This window comes from Schistocerca gregaria, chromosome 6 (assembly GCF_023897955.1).
Source record: "Schistocerca gregaria isolate iqSchGreg1 chromosome 6, iqSchGreg1.2, whole genome shotgun sequence".
Classification (NCBI taxonomy): Eukaryota; Metazoa; Arthropoda; class Insecta; order Orthoptera; family Acrididae; genus Schistocerca; species Schistocerca gregaria.
Genome location: NC_064925.1, coordinates 332,378,200 through 332,401,656, shown reverse-complemented (window position 1 = coordinate 332,401,656; position 23,457 = coordinate 332,378,200). Strand labels below are relative to the sequence as shown.

At 41.6% G+C, this 23,457-nt stretch overlaps 1 protein-coding gene across 6 annotated transcripts in view; it reads left to right on the top strand.

Moving 5' to 3' along the window:
• LOC126278964 (muscle-specific protein 300 kDa) overlaps nt 1-23,457 on the top strand; it is a 1,270,985-nt gene that overhangs the window by 762,483 nt on the left and 485,045 nt on the right. For all 6 annotated transcript variants that reach the window (XM_049979256.1, XM_049979254.1, XM_049979257.1 and 3 more), the window contains 3 exons: nt 9,791-9,886; nt 11,544-11,627; nt 19,616-19,708. In XM_049979256.1, the coding sequence (XP_049835213.1) occupies nt 9,791-9,886; nt 11,544-11,627; nt 19,616-19,708 (273 nt within the window). The remainder of the gene's footprint in view (nt 1-9,790; nt 9,887-11,543; nt 11,628-19,615; nt 19,709-23,457) is intronic.

Below are 23,457 nucleotides of genomic sequence, written 5' to 3'. Positions count from 1 at the left end.
TAGTGTGTGTGGGGGGGGGAGGGGGGGGGGGGAGTATTAAGATTATAGTATTAAGCCTCGAATAAACAGGGTATCTCTTGATGCTGGGCAGACTTAGGCAATTGACACCGCAGAAAATGACCGCGCTTAGCTACTTTTTATTTTAGGTCTTGCCTCACGCCTCTGCTGTTACGTCTGGAGTTCCGCACGGTTAAGAGAAATGCTATCTGCACCGCAGCCGCAGGTCCCTTGCCGTGCAAGTTTATTTCCGTGGACGTTAAAATTCTTCAAATCACTTTAATCTGTTCAGTACGCCAAAAGGCTTGAATTTGGCCTGAATTTTCGTCTGTTGATGTTGGACCTCGTAAAGTAGATGCCTTTGACTAAGACCATGACCATGCTGCAATAAAATGCACCCTCTTATATACTCGATACATTCAACTGCTTACAGTTTTCTGTCGTCCTTGCTAAAAATGAACATGTGAATTTTCTCTTGAACTTCCTCGCTACATCGGGGCGTCTGATAAAGTCGTCAAATGTTCCATAAAATTACGGGCGTGCAGCCACATAAAATCAGCTTATTCTTCTAATATTTCGGCTGAATACCGTCCAGCCATCTTCAGAGTGGACCGAGGTGACTAACGCTCAAGCACTTGCTCCGTCCTTTTACAGTCGAAGATCGAACCACTGCGCATGCGGCCAGAGATACACAAAGCGCCAGAGACGCTGAAAGGCTGCAAAGACGTGTAACATACGCATGGAAATTAAATCTATGGCTGCGCAGTCGTTCCACACGGTGATATCGATGTGTCACGGAGAGCTGAACCGTCGCGACGTATTTGTGATTTAATTACAGAAATTGCCGAATTCCATGATTTGTCCAGGCTGAAACCGCTATTTCTATTAATTAAGTTCGTCGCCAACCGAATTTCAATTGCTTCTTTCACTACTGAGTCCATAAAGATGAAGTCGGGGTTAAAATTTCGTCATTATCGTTCACCATAGGGCGCCCAGTGTCAATACATTGCTCCGCCACCGCAGATTTTTTAGGTTGTTAAGAGCCAGGTGTATCTGCGGTGCTCTGTGCATCTCTCCTGGACAGTACGTGTCGTCTGTCCGATGTATGATCAACCGCACACACCGGGGATCTTATACATCCCAGGCTTCTGAAGCACCATATCATCTTTAACGGAACCCAGAAGTGCCGCAGTCTTTGATGGAGGGCACAAGAAAAGCGGAAGAAAACACGGAAAATTTTTAAGCCATGGCTTTCCTGCCATACGTGGAAGTTTTCCGCCGAAAATAGAACGGATTCTGAGTAAACACAAAAGTGAAAGTGATTTTTCGCCCTCCACCAAAAACGGCAGCACTCCTGGGTTTTGATCTTCTGATAACTTTGTTAGTCGATAAACGACAGCGCCATCTGCAAGCAACATAAGACGGCTGCTGAAATTGTCTCCAAAATCGTCTATAAAGATAAGTAACAGCAAAGGGCCTATACCACTCTCTTGGAGAACGCCAGAAATCACTTCTGTTTCACTCGACGACATTCCGTCAATTACTACGAACTGTGACCTCTCGGACAGGAAATCACGAATTCAGTCACATAACTGAGACGATATTCCATAAGCACGCAGTTTCACTACAAGCCGCTTGTGTGGTACAGTGTCATTTAGTAACCTTATTACATCCACCACTCACAAAACTGCAGTTATCCCAGTTGATTTCTGGATGATTAAATTCTTCCTCAGTGACGACAATGTGATTGGGGAACTTAAAGTACTGGACAATGATTTCGTCAAAAGTTTTCGGTTACGTGTCTGGGTAAGTGTGATGGTCAATACAAGGATCCAGTTATCAGTTTACACCCACTGTTGATACTGAGTCTCGCTGTCCAAATAACCTCACATGCACCTTCAATTTGTATCTTGGTGGATCTGAGTTTCTCGTCTACTGCGACAAATTCACCAACATCATTTACCATTAACCTCTCCTCTCAATGTATAAATTTTCCCGAAATATCTCACTGCTCACTGCAGTGAGCCAGACACTTTCCTCCTGTCTCCTTAAAACACTCATGCTCAACGGCTTAATACTTAATGCGATGGATGTAGGCGTTGTAGGCGATACAGTAAATATTTCATGAGATGATTATATGAATTCGATTTTTAAAAAAGTTGATGTATCTGGTTTCTTGTGATTGCAGAGTGGCAGCTGTCTGAATTTTATACATGAGAGAACCTGCACAAAAATGGTAGAGAGTACACAAACAACTTATTGCGTTAGTTTAGTAATGCAAAACCACACGAATAATAGTTGAAATTAAATAACCTCTTCACATTCAGCTCTTTTCGCGGCTTCACGTGTAGCTCTTTTTAGAATGTTTTGTGCGCTTTTAACAATAGAACTGTTTCATGTGAACGGTTTATTATTCATCCCCCGTGTTATTTATTCTTTGTAGGCTTCTTTATCCACCCATCTCCACATACAAAAATATAGTGAAGTGACATCCATTGGTTTGGCGGCCTACGTATGTGGCTAGTTCGGTCGATTCATTTCCCATGGAAGCTTATACGATGTTTAACTTGTCAGATATACTGTACAAGCGCAAGAAAACAAGGTTATAATGTTCTTTGTACTTCTTATGAGAAAAGAATTAAGAAGGAAAGTGGGAATAATCGTTTGCCGATATTGCATCGAAATATCAGCAGGTCAGTGTAAAACCACAAAACCACGCAGCCTTTCCGTGATGGAGAATATGGATATTTTTTGCTTTCTATTCCATTATTTTTCTAATTAAAGAGACTTCGGAGGTTCTGTGACGAGCTAGGCTGCGACTGCCTGGACTTGGACCACAGGTTGAGAACTGTAGGGTCCCACTAAATGGGTCAGATACTAACTACACATCAGAGGTTGCCACCCAATTAGCTGAAAGAGTATGGATTGAAAGCAAGCGTTTCTTAGGTTAGGCAACTCCCTATGCAGTCCAGATAAGGATAGCTCCAGGGGACCTGGAGTGTAAACATAAGATCCAAAGAAATGCACCCCACAGACGAGAGTATTAAAATCCTCGTGATTAACTGCCGATTCATTCACAACAGAGTGCCAGAATTTGATGCGCTCCTAAAAATCAACGAAGCTCGCACTACACTAGATACCGAGAGCTGGTTAAAACTTTGAATTGAGAGCATTGAGATATTTCGGGAATAATTATACATTAAAAGGAGAGGTTAATGGTAAAGGTTGGTGGTGAATTTGTCGCATTAGACGAGAAACTCAAACCCACCAAGATACAAACTGAAGTTGCATGTGAGATTGTTTGGACGGAAAGTATCAACAGTGGGCATAAACTGATAACCTGATCCTTGTATCGACCATCACACTTACCCAAACACGTAACCGAAAACTTTAGACGAAATCATTGCTCAGTACTTTAAGTTCCCCAGTCATATTGTCGTCACTGAGGAAGACTTTAATCATCTAGCAATCAAGTGGAATAACTGCAGTTTTGTGAGGTGGATGTAACAAGATGGAGTGCGAAACATTACTAAATGACACTGTACCACACAAGCGGCTTGTAGTAAAATTGCGTGCTTATGGAATGTCGTCTCAGTTACGTGACTGAATTCATGATTTCCTGTCATAGAGATCACAATTCGTAGTAACTGACGGAAAGTCGTCGAGTACAACAGAAGTGATTTCTGGCGTTCCCCAAGATAGTGTTATAGGCCCTTTGATGTTCCTTATCTATATAAACGACTTGGGAGACAATCTCAGCAGCGGTCTTAGGTTGCTTGCAGATGACGCTGTCGTCTATCGACTAATAAAGCTGTCAGAAGATCAAAACAAATTGCAAAACTACTTAGAAAAGATTTCTGTATGGTGCGAAAATTGGCAATTGACTCTAAATAACGAAAACTGTGAGGTCATCCACATGAGTGCTAAAAGGAAACCGTTAAACTTCGGTTATTCGATAAATCAGTCAAATCTAAAGGACGTAAATTCAACTAAATACCTAGGAATTACAATAACGAACAACTTAAATTGGAAGGAACACACAGAAAACGTTGCGGGGAAGACTAACCAAAGATTGCGTTTTATTGGCAGAACACTTAGAAAATGTGATCTACTAAGGAGACTGCCTACATTACGCTTGTCCGTCCTCTTTTAGAATACTGCTGCGCTTTGTGGGATCCCTGACTAATGCAGTACATCGAAAAAGTTCAAAGAAGGACAGCACGTTTTGCAGTATCGCGAAATAGGGGAGAGAGTGTCACTGAAATGATACAGGATTTGGGGAGACATCATTAAAACAAAGACGTTTTTGATTGCGGCGGTATCTTATCACCGATTTCCAATCACCAACTTTTACCTCCGAATGCGAAAATATTTTGTTGACGCCGACCTACATAGGAAGAAACGATCACCACGATAAAATAAGGGAAGTCAGAGCTCGTAGGGAAAGATATAGTTGTTCGTTCTTTCCGCGCGCTATACGAGATTGGAATAATAGAGAATCGTGAAGGTGCTTCGATGAACACTCTGCCAGGCACTTAAATTTGATATGCAGAGTACCCATGTAGATGCAGATGTAAATGCATTGTCTGAGAACACCTAGAAGACTGTCCGGAAGCCCACCCATGACGGAAATATATTGGACATAATAACAAAAAATAGCCCCTATGTCTTTAACTTAATAACAACATAGGCGTGATCTCTTTGAGGATGTACACGTAGAAACTATTGTCAGTGACCATGAGACACTTGCAGCAACAGTGACCACCAAAGACAAATGTCAACTAAAAGAAGTCGAAGATTTATATTTTCAGAAAACTAGATAAAGAGGCAGTAATGTATCTCAATAAGAAGTCGAAACATTTAGCGGTGGAGAGGAGCATGCAGAACAACTGTGGCTCAGGTTTAGGGCAACAGGTGACAATGAACTTGATAGATATGTGCCTAGCAGAACAATCCAAGATGAGAGGGATCCTCCATGATATACATTCTTCGTAAAAAAAAAAGACCTCCATAATAACTACGAAACAAACAATACAACTAGCGATAGGGAGATGCTGAATGAAACGCTTTTGGCTTACAAGAGGGCAATGCGTGAGGCCTTCAACAGCTACCGTAGCAAAGTGTTATCAACAGGTCTCTCACAAAACCCAAAGAAACTCTGGCCAGATGTAAGATGCCTTACAATATATTCTGATCTCAAATGTAATGAGATATCCGGAACAGAGCGACCTCCTCCATGACAACCAGCATGGATTTCAAAAATGTAGATCATGTGAAACCCAATTCGCATCTTTCTCACATCGCAATCTGAAATCCATGGATCGAAACAGTCAGGTAGATGCCATACTTCTCGACTTCCGAAATGCATTTGATTAAGTACCAAATCTACGATTATTATCAAAAGTACGTTCTTATGGGATATCACGCGAATTTTGTGACTGCACTGTGATTTTTTGGTATGGCCGACGTAGTGTGTTATTTTGGATGCAGAGTCATCGACTTCGGATGTGCCCCAGGAACTGTGTTGGGACCCCTGCTGTTTATGCTGTATATTAATGACCTTTCAGATAATATTAACAGTAACATCAGACTTTTCGTTGATGATACATTTATCTACAATTACTGTCTGAAAAAAAGCTGCACAAATATTCAGTCATACTTCGATAAGACTTCAAAGCTGTGTGAAGTTTAGCAACTTGCTTTAAATGATAAAAAATGTAAAATTTTGCGTTTCACGAAATGAAAAGTTGTAGTATCTTGAGATGCTGTATCAAGGGGTAACAGCTGGAAAATTCCAGCTGATACAAATACCTGGGTGTAACATTTTGCTCAAGAGTGTGGAACCCATAGCAAATAGGAGTGACAGGGGGATATTGAACGTACACAGAGAAGGGCAGCACGAATGGTCACAGTCTGTTTGATTTGAACGAGAGTGGTTCGGAGACGGCGAAGAAAGTGAACTAGCAAACGCTTGAAGATACACGAAACTGTCGAGAAAGCCTACTTACAAAGTTTAAAGAGCTGGCTCTAGGAATACACTAAAACCTGCTACGTATCGCTTCCGTAGGGGCCGCGAGGAGAAAATCAGGATCACAGTGTGCATAGTGGCATTTGAGCAGTCATTCTTCCCGCGCTCCTTGCGTGAATAGATTGAAAAGAAGCTCTAGTAACTGGTACAATGAGAAGTATCCTCTACCATACACTTCACAATGGCTTTGCAGAGTATGGATGTAGATGCAGATGTAGAACTCAAAACTGATTTTTTGTACTTAAGCTTCTGGCCACTTAAATTGCAACACGATGAACACGTTAAAAACGTGCAAAATACGTCAAATTGGCATGAAATGTAGTGCTTGGATACGCAAATGATTCACATTTCAGATCAACCGCTTAAAGTAGTCAGGACCAACGCCGTCTGCATTCTGTATATACGGAAAGATTGCGTAGCGGGATTCTGATTCAGACCTCTCACTTGAATTTTTGTTGTTATGCCTCGTACAAGAGGTACATGCCTGAAACTTCCTGGCAGATTAAACTGTGTGCCGGGCCGAGACTCGAACTCGGGACCCTTTTAATCTGTCAGGAAGTTTCATAACAGCGCACACTCCGCTGACGAGTGAAAATCTCATTCAGGTACATGCTGTCAAAGCGAGTCGGAAGTAGATAGCGGCATTACTGTTGCTTATCAAGATTGCTGCTTATCGTTTCGCGACATTGCGATGGTTGGTATTGCACGACTGTCTTGCGAATATGGATTCAGTGGATTCAATTGGGCCAACTCAACTCCATAGCCCCTCGTAACTAGCACCCGAGAGGACAGACATATAATTAACTAGGCCGCATGTCACATTGGATTAGTGCCAGAATCTTAAGAGCCGGAAGTGCCTGTAATTGTTCGTAACATGTAAAGTATCTGTCTCTTAATAATCTCTAGGCGCTTCAGTCCGGAACCGCGCGACTGCTACGGTCGCAGGTTCGAATCTTGCCTCGGGCATGGGTGTGTGTGATGTCCTTAGGTTAGTTAGGTTTACGTAGTTCTAAGTTCTAGGGGACTGATGACCTCAGATGTTAAGTCCCATAGTGCTCAGAGCCATTTGAACCATCAGCAATTTAAGCTGCCCTCTTAGGTTGCTGCCTAGCCACGCACACGGAAATCGCAACATATTTGGAAATAAACAGCCAAAATCTTTTTTGAAAGTAATATCCGCCGTTTGACTGTTAACTGTTCATTTATTTTACACAGTCATGATTTCGGCTTTATTATAGCCATTCTCAAGTGCTTGTTTGAATTTTAAAGTATGTATGACCTGTCTGTGACATGTTATCGCCGAAGAAACTTAATTATGGTCTTATGGACCAGTGGTCATATTATTGGATAGAGTACATATCAAAGATACATGATATGGATGACATTGTGGACATTGAGAAACGATTAATACAAAGCATGGCATATTTAAGAGCTAATATATTCCTGTGATTTGAGTTCGTCGCTTCTGTTCATCAACTGATTTGGTCAGTTAATTTTCATAACTGTCCAACGAAAACGAGGTTCAAAATGGCTCTGAGCACTATGTGACTTAACTTCTGAGGTCATCAGTCGCCTAGAACTTAGAACTAATTAAACCTAACTAACCTAAGGACATCACACACATCCATGCCCGAGGCAGGATTCGAACCTGCGACCGTAGCGATCGCTCGGCTCCATACTGTAGCGCCTAGAACCGCACGGCCACTCCGGCCGGCACGAAAACGTGTCACAGACACATAATAAAGATGAAATCATGACTGTGTAAATAAAAAAAACAAGTAACGATCAAATGGCCGAAATTTCTTTCAAAAAAACTCTGTATGACTGTGGTCCCCCACGAAGGAAAGATCGTCAAACAGCCAAATATTTATTCCATCTTCCGTTTTGTAATCAAACGGAAGTCACAAAATCGGAGAAACTCTTTCCTCAGAGGACGGAGATTTATATGTAAAAAACGTTGACTATTGCAGAACTTACTTATATTACATTCACAAGAAAGTTCCAGAATGTGTTAAAAACGTTAAAATGAAAAAGTATTAGCGTATAGCGGGATGCGAATTTACTCCCTTCAACTCTGTAATCCACGCCCTTGTCCACTACACTACGCCGAAGATATGACATTTTCGTGGGCTCAGGTTGATGAAGCGCCACTACCTCACATTTAATTATAAGGGTGATGTATTTGTGATAAATATTCAATCCGCCATTGCCTTGAAACGGCGTACTACAAGTTATAATCTAAAACAGCTAAGTACGCCAAAGTCAATATGGCGTCTGCCGCACCGAGGGGCATGTCATTTTGACATCACTTCCGATTGAGTAGTAGTCGCTGCCCCTAAATGAAAGTTGTATAATTCTGCCGTTAACATATCCGCCACATACCTAGACTCACAAAATGGGCTTGTTTGCCACGAGACAAATATCCATACCGACAATGCGAATTGCTACATCTGAAGCACCCTTGACGCGGCAACAGGTAGAGACGATAATTTTGGTGAAAATTTATCGTGGAGAAACAGCTGTCTGGCGAAAAAGTGCTTTACAAATGGACAGAAAGAGTCTCGACCGCAAAAACATTTATTTCGTTGGCAACCGGTTTCGGTCAGTGTTTGATCATCGTCATAATGGTAGGCGGTGGCGGTGAATGGAGCGGGTATTGTAACTCCACGAATGTCAACTGCAATTGAAGCACTGCTTCGTAAGGAAGTGTGTAGATTATATCATTTCTCGTACTCAATTCACCGTAGGACTCACTCGCACGGTTACAATCATTCTTCTTGACTTTGTGCACATTGCAGAACACAAAAAAGGGAAACATTCTCAAGGCAACGTATCTACCACTTTACCGTAAAATCCATTTTCCAGGTGAGTTGTGGTTAGCGCTATGTGCCTGAAACATTTAAATGTTGAAATCTGTTTTCTTAAGATAGTAGTAGGTCTCCTATCAGTATTCGTTTACCTGGTGTTCTACATATTTACATAGCACATGCCTCCGATTGAGACTGTCTTGTTGTGCTCAAATACAGACTTCCGAGAGACTGTGTTTAACTCTTGGCTGTACACCCGACTTTCCAAGTAATTAAGTCAAGTCACCATCAGAGGCCTAACTCACGCTTAACAGCAATGCCAATGTGTACCGAAAAAATTACTGGGGGTTACGGCAGAACGGTAAAAAATGTCTATTAACTGCTGATTAGAAAGCGTGTGAAAAAGTGCTTTCATTAATTTTTGTTTGAGCTGTAATTTATGGGTAAATTCCCTGCGCATTAGTTCAGCGAACAGCAGTACCTCTCGACACAACGAAACCATTAACAATGAACGAGACAAAATATCAAAGAACACCCCTCACACAAAGTTTGGCGCTTAAGATGAGATTGAAGAAAGTTAATATTCCTATTTTAGAAATAACGGAAGCTTATTATATTCGGGTAACATTCGAACAAGAAAAGCCCACGTGCTTTGCAGTCCTTTTTTTTTTATCAAACCATGAAATAATACAAACCAATGAGAAGTCTGACACTGCTTATTTCCAAAAATCTTTTTTCAGGTTGGTATCAGCCACAAGTAAATGTTTAAGGGATCCGCATTTTGTGTGTTATACACGCACATATGATTAATTAAAGTTCCATTACTTTCTTCATTTAAGATACACAGCTCAACAAATAGCGTGAACTGAAAACTCTGCAAATACGGAAAAAGTTATCTATTTATAACTATTGTAATTACCACAGTATTCTTGTACTCATGTAATTATGTATTTTGCAGCGAGTTCCACCGCTGAGGATAAACGACTTGATCGAGGACCTGAAGGATGGAACGAAACTTCTTGCGCTGCTGGAAGTCCTGTCTGGAGAGAAGCTGGTGAGTTAATTCCCTATTCATTATGTCAAAGGAGCTGGTGTGGATATGGTGTTCTGAGTATATTACACAGGGGAAGGTATTTAGTTACACCAGGGCCGGTCTACAATCACGTAAGGCCCGTGTGTTACTGTCGGCAATAGGAGACATGATTTATTTATTTTGCATTCGTGTGTATGTAAATAAACAAAAGCAATAAAAAATACCACTGATAAACTGCAGGCAACTAATATGTACTCACGTGTCCGCACTTACTTTACGCGATCAGGCCCAGAGGAGAGCGCACAGCTAGAAGGTTCCTCTTCCATTGGATTCTATTTCCTGCTATGTGCCAGCAGTCACCCTCTGTACTGATCTGCAACACGTCCTCATGGATTCAATCTCTCCACATTTTTCTTGTCTGCCTACCGGTCTTCTGCAGGCTCACACAGCTCATAATTATGCATGATGCTCTATTCCCCAGGAATTCCATCTTCTACTGGGCCATAGATGATCTTATTTAAATCTTTCCGTTCGAAAACGAGATACGATTTATTTTTTAAACCTGGGAGTGTGAGAACAATGGGTTGCTTATAAATAACTTTTGTGCAACCAGTCACGATTTTCTTTAACTCATACTTTACAAGACGCGTTTCGGAAAATGAGTCCCATTTTCAAGTGTGTATTCCTTTGTACTATGCCATTTTTCGTAATATTTTCGATGAGTGAGGTTCTGCTTCGTTTTGTTAACTTTACTGCAATATACAAGAAACGCGCAATTTCTGGTTTTTTATCTACATCTATATGATTACCCTGCTATTCACAATAATGTGCCTTTTTTTTCCTCCATAAGAAAATTGTAAGTACAAGTACTTCCAAATCTCGCCACTAACTACGAATAAAAATCGATAACTAACCAAAAATTGCATTTTTTATGTATTGCAGTAAAGTCAACAAAACAAAGCAGGACCTCACACATCACAAATATTACTTAAAAATGGCGTAGTACAGAGAAATATGCACTTGAAAATAGGAATTATTTTCCAGAACGCGTCGTGTAAAATATGGAAAAAAGAAAATCATGACTGGTTGTAGAAAAGTTATTTACAAACAAATCCATCGCAAACGAGAAGATTATTAAAGTATTTTTTTCAGACGCTTCATTCATAACCATGCACCACTACGGGTTGGTCCTGTGTTGCGTAGAGCTGAACTCTGAAATTCCTTGACAGACTGCGAGATTTAAAAAACGGACGGAGACTGAAATATGATCGGTGTCCGCCTTGCCTCCTAGTTTGGACCTCAACCTCACACGAATGCGCTCTCTTTAAACCTCACCCCCAAGTGTTTAAAATTGTGAACCCTCATGCAAGATCGTGTCCGACTACCAGGAGCTGGAGAGCGTCTTTTGAACAGGCATGAATCCTGCTCGTCAGTATGCTTATATATTGAAACTGACTACAGTATTTATACAGCTACAAAGAAGAATTAGGGCTGGCTCTTAGTATATAGAATCTACATTCAGTGCGTTATTTGCACCCAAGTTTCGAAATCCTTTGACGGCTTGAACTACTTTCTCCTGCATTCGTACAGATCAAAATCATTTGTTAGTACAGCATCAGTTATGAATATTTTTAATGTATTTCAATGCCTATACCTAAAATATTGTCATTGTTTTCAGCCCATGGAGAGGGGACGCAACTTGAAAAGGCCACATTTCCTTAGTAACGCCAATACTGCACTTCAGTTTCTACAAAGCAAAAAGGTAATTTATTAGAACATACTTTATATTTTTATAGAAACACATCTTTACTGCTTCTGTAACCTATGTTGTGTGTCCTTGATTTCTCTACCATCGAAAACTAACTTAGTTCAGAGTAAATTATTTTCGACACAGAAACGGCGTGTAACAACATACGATGTCTGAGAGACGGTCAGTTTTTCATACATATCTTTGTGAATGATACTTAGTCTCAAACTCAGCTCTAATTTTTTATGCCTAGGCACATGACGAAGTAAAAGTTTACTTTCTTGTTGAGATTCCCGCAGTCAGTTAAAAAAGTTGTGGTGTCATTTGATGAAGCTGTAAACTCATTTATGTAATGGCATACACATCTCATAAATAAATGTTGATTTCTAGTGCTCTGGGAATAACGCATCAGCACTCCTCATTGCTGATAAAGACTTTAGTTACGAATTACTATTATTAATATTCATGTAAATATTCGATTTTGTCATTGTGTCACGTTTCCTCGACGTCGTTGATACATGGTACGGTTTCAAGAGTTCAGATTCTATTTTTACGCATTTAAATCCAAGCAGCACATGAACAAAAGAAACCTGCTGTGACAGCTAGATCAGCAGACATATCACGGACCAAAATGCAAAGGTCAGCTCTGCTGAACATCCTGAAACCTACCATCTATTCGCTCTACGGGCAAATTTGCTAGGTACTGCGTTCGTTGGTTTTCGGGAGAATGTTTCTTGAACAAATTCTGGTCAGTTATGATGTCACAATAGAGTGTACCAGCTTAATGAAAAATACCTTGTTGTTGGGAGAACAGGACGTCCGTGAGATGCAAATGAACGGCAACACTAGGTGCTTCATACCAGGCTAAAAATAAGTGTCGGACAGAGACCCGAATATGGAACGCTTTCCTTTCGTGGGCCATTTCTCTCCGTTAGCGATCCCCCGTATTATTTAATAGTTCTCTGGCTATGGGTCAAATGAGAGAAGCGGGTTCACGACTACATTAATATACAGGGTGACAATTATTGAACTATATCAGGAAAACGTAAGTTATTTACAAACTACGGCGTTCACGCATTTTATTCAACATATAAACGCCACTGCAGAAATTCGGATTTAGGTTATGACATGTTCGGTATGCCTGCCATCATTGCCGATGATGTGGTGCAGACGAATAGCGATGCCGTCGATGACCTCCTGTATACTGTTTTCAGCTCCTCAATGGTTTTGGGGTTATTGCTGTACACCTCGTCTTTAATATCTATCTATCTATATCCCGCTGCTGCTCCAGCTGCCGGGTCTGGATGCTGACGAGTCCGCTCCATTTGGCTTGGTCCTCCCACCACTTTTCTTCCTCCACTTGCTGCCAGGTCACACCTCTCCTTTCCGCAGATATTCTCACCTCGTTTCCACCGTGTTCTTGGACGCCCTCTAGGTCTTTTTCCATCCATCTTTAGTTCTTCCATAATTTTGGGGACTCTGTGCCCACGCATCCTGTTAACATACCCGTACCATCTTAATCTCTTTTTTTCAGTTTCTTCTCTCATACTCTCTTGTTTAAACCTTTCTAATACATCCATTCCTCACTCTGTCCAGTCTTGTTTTTCCCTTAACTGCTCTGAGAAATTTCATTTCCTCTGCTTGCAGTCTGCTCCAGTACCTTTCTGTTTTGTCTTTAATTTAGCCCCACAAAAAGAAGTTGCATGTGTTTAGATCCGGAGAATATGGCAGCCAATCAAGGCCCATGCCAGTGGCTTCTGAGTACCCCAAAGCCAGAACGCGGTCCCTAAAGTGCTCCTCCAGAACATCAGTCTCCCGGTTCAATGGAGTCGAGCTCCGTCTTGCATGAACCACATCTTGTCGAAATCTGGGTCATTTAGGACAATAGGGGTGAAATCATCTTCCAAGAGCTTCACATACCGTTCCGTAGTCACCGATTATTTCGTGGCTGGGCATTGCACACCGTACAGTCACCCGTTGAGGGTGAACAGATTCCTCGATCGCGAAATGCGGGTTCTCAGTCCCCCAGATGAGCCAATTTTGCTTATTGACGAACCCATTCAAATGGAAATGGGCTAAACAAAACCATGCGCGTACTAATTTCCATTGTGCCCTGCAGCCAGGCGTGCAGTTTGGACGTCGTAACGCAAACTGTTCAGAAGGTATGACGATTTTATTTCATGTTGTTGAATAATTGTCACCTTGTATGCAGGCGATTCTTGAATTTTACTGTGTGCCTGAAACAAACCTATGCACAGCTTCCTAAGGTTATGGAGATCTATATTTAACGATATTCGTGAAATTATAAAAGTGACCCTATGGAAATACAGTTTATTAATTCTTGAGACAAGTAAATGATCGCTAATCTGTCTCACCCGTTCAGTAGACAGCAGTCATTCCGTCTAGCCACAACGAAAAATTTCACTTGAAAAGTACGTTCTGAAGGGTTAAACTGACTTACGACACAAAGTATAACTTTTTCCAACATCCGATAATATCAAATGTCAGTTTGTAAATGTTGAAACATCAATGTGGCGCTAATTACGAAATCACATGTGATATTCGGAGATGTCACTTCCACTTACAACTTTCAACTCCCTGCACAGATATTGACAAAACTTCTTCCACAATTATTACAGAATTATTTCCTCCGTTAACTGAACTACTCTCAGACTGAAGTTTCCCTCGGTTCCGCTTCTACCGAAGTGTGCGCCATCAAATGGGGCGACTCGCCGCCTGTTAGCGCCAACAGTTAAATGCAGGAACCTGTCAGAAGGCCAGCGAAATGATATCCACCGGAAGCAGCTGTTTGTAATCCGTTAGTTACAAAGGAAGCTCCCATCGCACCCCTCTCAGATTTAGTGGCAAAATGGACCAGTGTATAGCTCGTCAAAAAATGAACGCAGATCAAGCACGAAAACAGGAATAAAATGTACTCAACTGTGAAAAAAGAAGCAAGATCAAAAGAGTGAACGGTCCAAGCTCAAGTTTTGCAACATGGAGCGAAATTGGTTGCCATGCCATCGTGTTTATGTGGTCACCGGGTTGATTTGGGAAGGGGGAGATCCATGTTCAAATCTCCCTCATGACCCATGTTTTGTATTGCACAAAATTATGAACTGTCCGTCCGATCAGTTAGGTGTCTATTCCGTGTATTCAAATTTGTGGCCGGCCGCGGTGGTCTCGCGGTTCTAGGCGCGCAGTCCGGAACCGTGCGACTGCTACGGTCGCAGGTTCGAATCCTGCCTCGGGCATGGATGTGTGTGATGTCCTTAGGTTAGTTAGGTTTAAGTAGTTCTAAGTTCTAGGGGACTGATGACCACAGCAGTTGAGTCCCATAGTGCTCAGAGCCATTTGAACCATCAAATTTGTGTCTCTGCTGTGGTGTAACGCTCGTTTGCAACAGCGAGGTGTAAGGAAGGGATCTCCAAACGTACGTACCTCCTATTTGTTCTACACAATTACCACATCCTATGACTCTTGCGTTTTGTTTTCGAAGTCCTGACTGTTGAATTCCTTTGTTGTAACATAGTTTAACCAGTTTATTTGTTGTTCCCATTGCTGTGAGAGGTCTATGCAGCGTCTCGCCTACTCTCACTCACTGTTCATCACATTTACTCGCGACCTTAATACATTCTTACCACAGGATTCGTATTCTATAGCCAATGGATAATATGACCATTACCGAGACCAGAGAAGGAGAACAGACACGTCCATGACCGGACGGAAAGTACATAATTTTGTGAAAAAAAAGGGACATTAGTGAGATTTGAACATGGATCTCTCGTGGTGCAGTCCAACACAGTAATCATACAAACACTAGCCTTGAGTCTTATTCTTCCCCCGACAGTCCACTTCTTGAGATTGGACTGTTCGCTGTTTCTATTTTGCTTCTTTTTCACTGTTCAGTACACCTTATTCTTGTTTTCATGCTTGAACTGTGTTCAGTTTTCGAGGGACTATTCAATGGGCCCTTTTTTTACCACTAAATCTGAGAGGGGTAAGGTTTGCAATGGGGAGTTTCCCTAATTAGTTAAGATATATCGCCAATGGTACCTTCACATCTGCTACTCGCAAAGGTGTGAGGGAGCGTCGTGCATTGTGCCTGGATAGCTCAGTCGGTAGAGCACTTGCCCGCGAAAGGCTGAAGTCCTGAGTTCGAATCCACTTCCAAACAGAGTTTTAACCTGCTACGAAGATTCAAAACAGTGCACACTCAGTTGCAGAGTGAAAATTCGTCCTGGGAACTGTAGAATGTTCAGGCTAAGTGGAAGCTACCCGTTTAGACGCAGCACTCCTCAGTAGTATGGAGCCACGTTAAGGTGGACTCACACTAGACGGAACATCGCCGTCACAACCGTCGCGTCAAAAGATTGTCCTCTGCAGTTCAAATGGTGGCATTCACACACGCCGTGAACGGAACGGCATCGATACGCCAAGGTTTTTCAGTAAGTTTCGACCGGCCAAGATTTAGCCTACTTGGCGAGTATCTGCCACATTAAGCACACAGCACGAAAGTACTACACACTGACTGCGATTGCGAAAAGACCTTGAAATGTAATGGAAGACAATATGAAGTATTTTCTTTTATACCCTAAAGGAATACATTGCAAAATAAAAGATACATGCCTTGTTCAATGTGCTTTACTCGCGATTTTTCCAGTGGAATAGTGAAAAGGAAGCCTTGAAGTCATTTACAAGCAGCTATCCACGAGTGATGCGCTTTGTCGAGTTCTATACCGACAATAAGAGTGCTCTTGTAGATATTCTCCTGAAACACATTGGCAAATTACAACTGTGCACCAGACCGAGACACGAAACTGAAACCTTTGCCTTTCATGGCAAAGTTTCATATCAGCGCGCACTGCTCTGCAGAGTGATGATTCATTCTACACTCCTGGAAATGGAAAAAAGAACACATTGACACCGGTGTGTCAGACCCACCATACTTGCTCCGGACATTGCGAGAGGGCTGTACAAGCAATGATCACACGCACGGCACAGCGGACACACCAGGAACCGCGGTGTTGGCCGTCGAATGGCGCTAGCTGCGCAGCATTTGAGCACCGCCGCCGTCAGTGTCAGCCAGTTTGCCGTGGCATACGGAGCTCCATCGCAGTCTTTAACACTGGTAGCATGCCGCGACAGCGTGGACGTGAACCGTATGTGCAGTTGACGGACTTTGAGCGAGGGCGTATAGTGGGCATGCGGGAGGCCGGGTGGACGTACCGCCGAATTGCTCAACACGTGGGGCGTGAGGTCTCCACACTACATCGATGTTGTCGCCAGTGGTCGGCGGAAGGTGCACGTGCCCGTCGACCTGGGACCGGACCGCAGCGACGCACGGATGCACGCCAACACCGTAGGATCCTACGCAGTGCCGTAGGGGACCGCACCGCCACTTCCCAGCAAATTAGGGACACTGTTGCTCCTGTGGTATCGGCGAGGACCATTCGCAACCGTCTCCATGAAGCTGGGCTACGGTCCCGCACACCGTTAGGCCGTCTTCCGCTCTCGCCTCAACATCGTGCAGCCCGCCTCCGGTGGTGTCGCGACAGGCGTGAATGGAGGGACGAATGGAGACGTGTCGTCTTCAGCGATGAGAGTCGCTTCTGTCTTGGTGCCAATGATGGTCGTATGCGTGTTTGGCGCCGTGCAGGTGAGCGCCACAATCAGGACTGCATACGACCGAGGCACACAGGGCCAACACCCGACATCATGGTGTGGGGAGCGATCTCCTACACTGGCCGTACACCTCTGGTGATCGTCGAGGGGACACTGAATAGTGCACGGTACATCCAAACCGTCATCGAACCCATCGTTCTACCATTCCTAGACCGGCAAGGGAACTTGCTGTTCCAACAGGACAATGCACGTCCGCATGTATCCCGTGCCACCCAACGTGCTCTAGAAGGTGTAAGTCAACTACCCTGGCGAGCAAGATCTCCGGATCTGTCCCCCATTGAGCATGTTTGGGACTGGATGAAGCGTCGTCTCACGCGGTCTGCACGTCCAGCACGAACGCTGGTCCAACTGAGGCGCCAGGTGGAAATGGCATGGCAAGCCGTTCCACAGGACTACATCCAGCATCTCTACGATCGTCTCCATGGGAGAATAGCAGCCTGCATTGCTGCGAAAGGTGGATATACACTGTACTAGTGCCGACATTGTGCATGCTCTGTTGCGTGTATCTATGTGCCTGTGGTTCTGTCAGTGTGATCATGTGATGTATCTGACCCCAGGAATGTGTCAATAAAGTTTCCCCTTCCTGGGACAATGAATTCACGGTGTTCTTATTTCAATTTCCAGGAGTGTAGAAACAGTCCTCCAGGCTGTGGCTAAGCCATGTCCCTGCCATGTCCTTTCTTCCCGGAGTTCTAATCCCGCCAAGTTTGCAGAAGACCTCCTGTGAAGCCTGCAACGTAGAAGATGAGGACTGATCGTGTGTCGTGCTTCGATAGCTCAGTCAGTAGAGCAGGTTTCCACGAAAGTCAAAGCTCCTAGGTTAGAGTTCTGGTCCGGCACACACTTTTAATCTGCCAGGAACTTTCGAATCAGCACACACCCCACTGCACAGCGAAAATTAATTCTGTAGATATTCTCCACCTGTATTCCAAAGAAGCTGAACAACGCTAAATTGAGTGCCTATGTAGAATCAGTATTTCCTGCAATGAATCTGAATGTTATATGACGCCGTAGAATTTTAGCCAGATACGACTGCTCGAGAATGTAAAATGATTAAATACATACTACTTGTGGTGAGAGCTCCACTTATTCTCGAGGTGTCACAGTACAGGTTGGGACGACTGAAAGGTCAGTTGCGCTCTGACAGTGCTATCCCTCATTACCTTTATATATATTTCAATAGAGCAAATCTCTTTTCTTTCTTTTCCGAAACTGAGGTCGGTACCAAATTTATTTTCTGTTAAGAACGTTCTATGATTTAAGGAATCATTATGTAAAAGGAGTCTCTCTTAAGAGTTGTCAAGCGCCCTTTTCACTGGTGTTTCGGCAAATATTTGCAATGCATGGATGGAGGTGACCCAAATAAATACTGCACATTGTATGTTTCATGCAATGCCCACCGTCAGCGGAAAACGTCAGTTCGTTTCCATTAGAAACAAGATTATTTTTAAAGCGGAATTTTATGTGCCAGTTCGACAGAGCTGTTCAAATTAGTCTAGTGCGATATTCGTTTTATATCGTTTCGGTGTTGACAGGGACAAAAAACACGGAGAATAACCCGTACTTAAGCAGCGACTGACCAGCGCTACTGCACTGCATTGGCAGTAATTTCGGATAGCTTTATCGAATGGACACGAAAAATTCCAATTTAAAAATTAATTTATTTAAGAATGGAAACAGACAAATGCAAATCGGGCGGTGTGGCGCACTGGTTAGCACACTCAACTGCATTCGGGAGGACGACTGTTAAAACCCATGTCCGGCCATCCTGATTTAAGTTTTCCGTGATTCCCATAAATCGCTTCAGGCAAATGCTGGTATGGTTCCTTTGAAAGGACACGGCCGGCTTCCTTCCCCACCCTTCCCTAATTGGATGGGACGTATGAGTTCACTTTTTGGTCCGCTCCATGAAATCAGCCAACCAATGCAAGACGTCACCTGAAAGATGTGATGAGCGGTATTTGGGTACTTCTTTAGAATGACTCCAGCTACATATCACACAAACAAAATTCAAAATTTTTGCCGAAACACCAGAGAAAAAGCGCCCAAAGACTCTTGGTAGACGATATACCACGTAGAACAGCAAGACTGTTGGTTACAACGAGCACAACCGTCATTTGATTGAATTTTAGTCTATTAGTTAGATGGATCAGTTAATCAAAGTACAATTATATAAGCCTTTTTTAAATTAACGGTCCAAATATAAGCAAGCAATCATTGGCTACAATGTTTTGCTATTATATAACGGTGTTAGTTCCTTATTTTTAAGTGAAATAGTTATATTTCTTTTTGGTCTGAATTTTGGATTATTGTTTCAGATAAAACTTGTCAACATTAACTCATCAGACCTAGTAGATGGTCGACCGCCCGTTGTCCTTGGTCTTATATGGACTATCATTTTATATTTCCAGGTAAGGTTTCTTCCTGAACAACCTATTTTTACTAACAAGCTTACTGATATGCTACGCCTGATTTCCGTTAAAAGAAAAACATAGAGAAGCATAAAAATAGCAGATGATAACCTGCATCGCCACTGGAAGTGCAGCACTATGATATTCTTCAGAAATATAATTTCCACAGCAAATTATAGTAAATTGGCAGGACATCTAAGATATACAGTTAATACTTTGTTCACTTTGTTATTAGTTGATTTTCTTGGTCTGCACATCACACAGGAATAATTTAACAGGATACTACATTTTTATAACCTTGTAGTAAAATTTGACGCTGCTTTCCTTAAATGGTAAGAAGTCACTTAGCAATGTCTAAACTTCTATATAGAAAGTGCTTTGTATAATTTCCTTACCTGCGTCATATTTGCCCACTAAACATTTGAAACAACTTATTATCATCATCAATTAATAGGATAGAATAAACATAAAATAGATTTAACTCATTCTGTGAATGTACTTGTAATGGTTTTGTAACTGTAGTCAAATGACACTGACGATAAAGAGATTTGTTTCTAATACAAGCTTCGTTATAAGGAGTTGAAGGTGGTGAGTTAAACTGCTACATTCATGTCAGCTACTTATGCATGGTTTTTTTTATAACGACATTTATTCGATTGACGTTTGACCATTTTTATGGGTGTTACAATTCGTCCACTAAAGCGTCAAATCTTTTCATAATTTTCAGCTGTAAGTGCATGTATTCACCTATACACAGTGCTTATAAACTGCTTGGAAAATGCATGTTAAGAGTTGCATGACAGAATTGTATCAGGACGCAAATACGCAATACAGAAGCCCACTGTGGTTTCTCGATAAAAAGAAAAAGAAAACACAGCAATGACATATCCTGGAGTTTCAACCAGCGAGGTCGGCCAAACGATTTGACACCAACTTATCTGTACGATCTCGATAAACTGAATATCGCTGTATACTCTGATTGCCTCGAAAACAAAATTACTTCCGCATTGACAGAAATGCAACTATCGCTTATAGCGTTTAATTTACTTCAGATCACGCGCTGTGAACTTTAACGTTAAGAATCGCGCAGTTGAGAGCTACGTAAATGCAATATATCACGGAAGGAAACAGGTATCACAATAAGAATACCGAACTCATACTACAACATACCTCCCATAATCTCCACTTCATGCTTTCAGCAGGTTTGAAGAAGATGTATCTACTGTATTGCAGTTAGAATATTATAATTATATACACCATAAGCTTAGACCACATTAAATTAGAATGCTTCTTACAAGGATAAACATTTACCTTCCTTTGTTCTTTTAAGTATAGATCAGAAAAAATTTCATATTTTACAACTGAATGTTTCATTTGTGTAAATCAAACCTGTTTCACTTTTTCATACCAGGCATCTTCAGTATTCTATAATATACAAGGAAATTATTTAATGATACATATTTTGATAAGAAACCTGTAGTGATTCTTGGCATCTCATGTTATTACCTAAATATTTACGAATATATAATAGTAATTTTTTACATTTAATCATATTTACATCCTTTTCATATATCCGTATGATGCTCTGTATGTAATAGATGCATGTAGTACAGGTTTTTTCCTATTAATAGGTGACATTTAAATATTCCACTCCACATATTCTTATCATATGCTTTAGGATTGGCAGGGACCATAGGAGTTGTAGAGGGTGAGAGCAGAGTGAATTATTGTCGTGGGGATAGAGGGAGGCTTGGTGCTGAGGCACTGTGTGTGTGTGTGTGTGTGTGTGTGTGTGTGTGTGTGTGTGTGTGTGTGTGTGTGTGGAGTTTGTAATTTTTTTATCTTTATGCTTTATGGTAAACACAACCATACAGTTGTAAATAGTTACGTAATAAAATGAGATGCCAAGAATCACTACAGATCTCTTATCAAAATATGTATACTTAAATAATTTTCTTGTGTATTATAGACCACTGAAGATCATTAGCTTGGATAGGTGAAACGTGTTTGGTTCACACTGATAGAACATTCAGTTGCAAAAGATGGATTTTTTCTTATCTATATAATCAAGCAAAGTTGAAGTAGCAACTGAAGGGAAAGGTGTGCAAATACTGACAATTTTTATCCTCCTCATTTTTATTCATCTTGGCTATCTGAAAACCATTTTAGATTGATACATGATGACATTCCTTTTCAACTTAATAATAAGTTTTGAGGCGTTGAAGCCATTTGTAATGATCAACTCTTTAAATGGAATTATGCTGTTTGTAGCCACCAAAATAGCATCTGTAGATGAGACCAGTTCAATGCACACCTTTCTCGTAGACCTAACAAGAAATCACAGAGAAAAAATATGAATGCAGGGACTTCCGTACCGTTGCGGCAGTTGAAGTTCCACGGCATGAAAGTTTATATTCTCCTCCAAGGAAACTTGACCACTTTGTTAAGTCGCAATGTTATGCTTTTGCATTAGACTTTACAGAGGTTTCGTGCAGAGAAAATATTATATCGCTGGAAAGTCGTTCAGTCGGCATTAAGATGAGAGAATTAATTTCTTTTTACCTCTCACAGTGACCAACAAATGGTCTGTTATCAATGAAAGAATCTGAAGCACGCAAAGTAGAGTTTCTCAGTGACAAAAGTATTAATTTGCTGGATGAATTTTTTTATGAACAGTTATTTCTTCTGTTTGTTTCACATACATTATGTCTTTTAAAAACGGGAAAAAATCATGATTAAAATAATTCATAAAATAAATTAAACAAAAGATTGTGAACAAGAAACAATGGAAACATTACAGTAGGTGTAGTCGCATTTCTGTTGATGAATTTTTTTAAAGAGTACGTTCATCACGATACTTTCATACACACTGCATTACTAATCAACTCAACTGCTATCAGCAATCTCGAGTAATCGCTTTACGTGCGTCAGTCGTGAGATGTTCGCCAAAGTCGTTGTAACCTCCCTGTTGAAATCATGATTTACGTTAACGCCAAGGAAGAAGTTCAAGCCCGTCATTTCTGGTGATCACTTTGGATACGTTTGAATAGGACTGCTCCTTCCCACCAAACCGTTTGGAAATAATAAGTTTCATGCATGTCTTGTCACTGAAGAATTATGGGCAGGACACACACTGCGTTGAAATCGTATCATTTGATGAGTTTTCAAGGGCAATTTTTCTAATAGGAAGAATAAAAATTTATACAAAAAATGTATGTACCTTTCCCCGTTCAACGTGTAATCACTAACTGCCTATCACATATTGTCCGATTACGCCGATTACCGCAAACAGAAAACCACTGTCGTTGGTTGAACATTTGATGCCGATGATGGTTTTGTATGGGCGTGTAGCACGTGGCTTTCAAATTTTCATTCCTGTGATTTGTGAATGTGGCCTCATCGGTAAACAATACTTTCTGCACGAATTACGTCTTGCACGAGAACGATGTTGAAAATCACTGTACCCTTGACGTAGGGTTATATGGGACGGATGAATACACTATTATTTGACGAGAACTGAATTCGGAAATAGTACAGCAGCAGGACGAACCACTATTCCAGCAGCTTTGTTGGTGGCTGTACTCCTTCGCAAATTGTCTTCGGGCAAAACTTTCAGTCTCCCGCAGTCTTTTGACATTATTAACGAAGGTGGGATGAGTTGAACATCGTTCATTTGCGAAGCTCTTTATTCATTTTGGCAATATTTGCTATAAATTAAGAGAATGTCAATCAATTCTTCGTTGATAGTT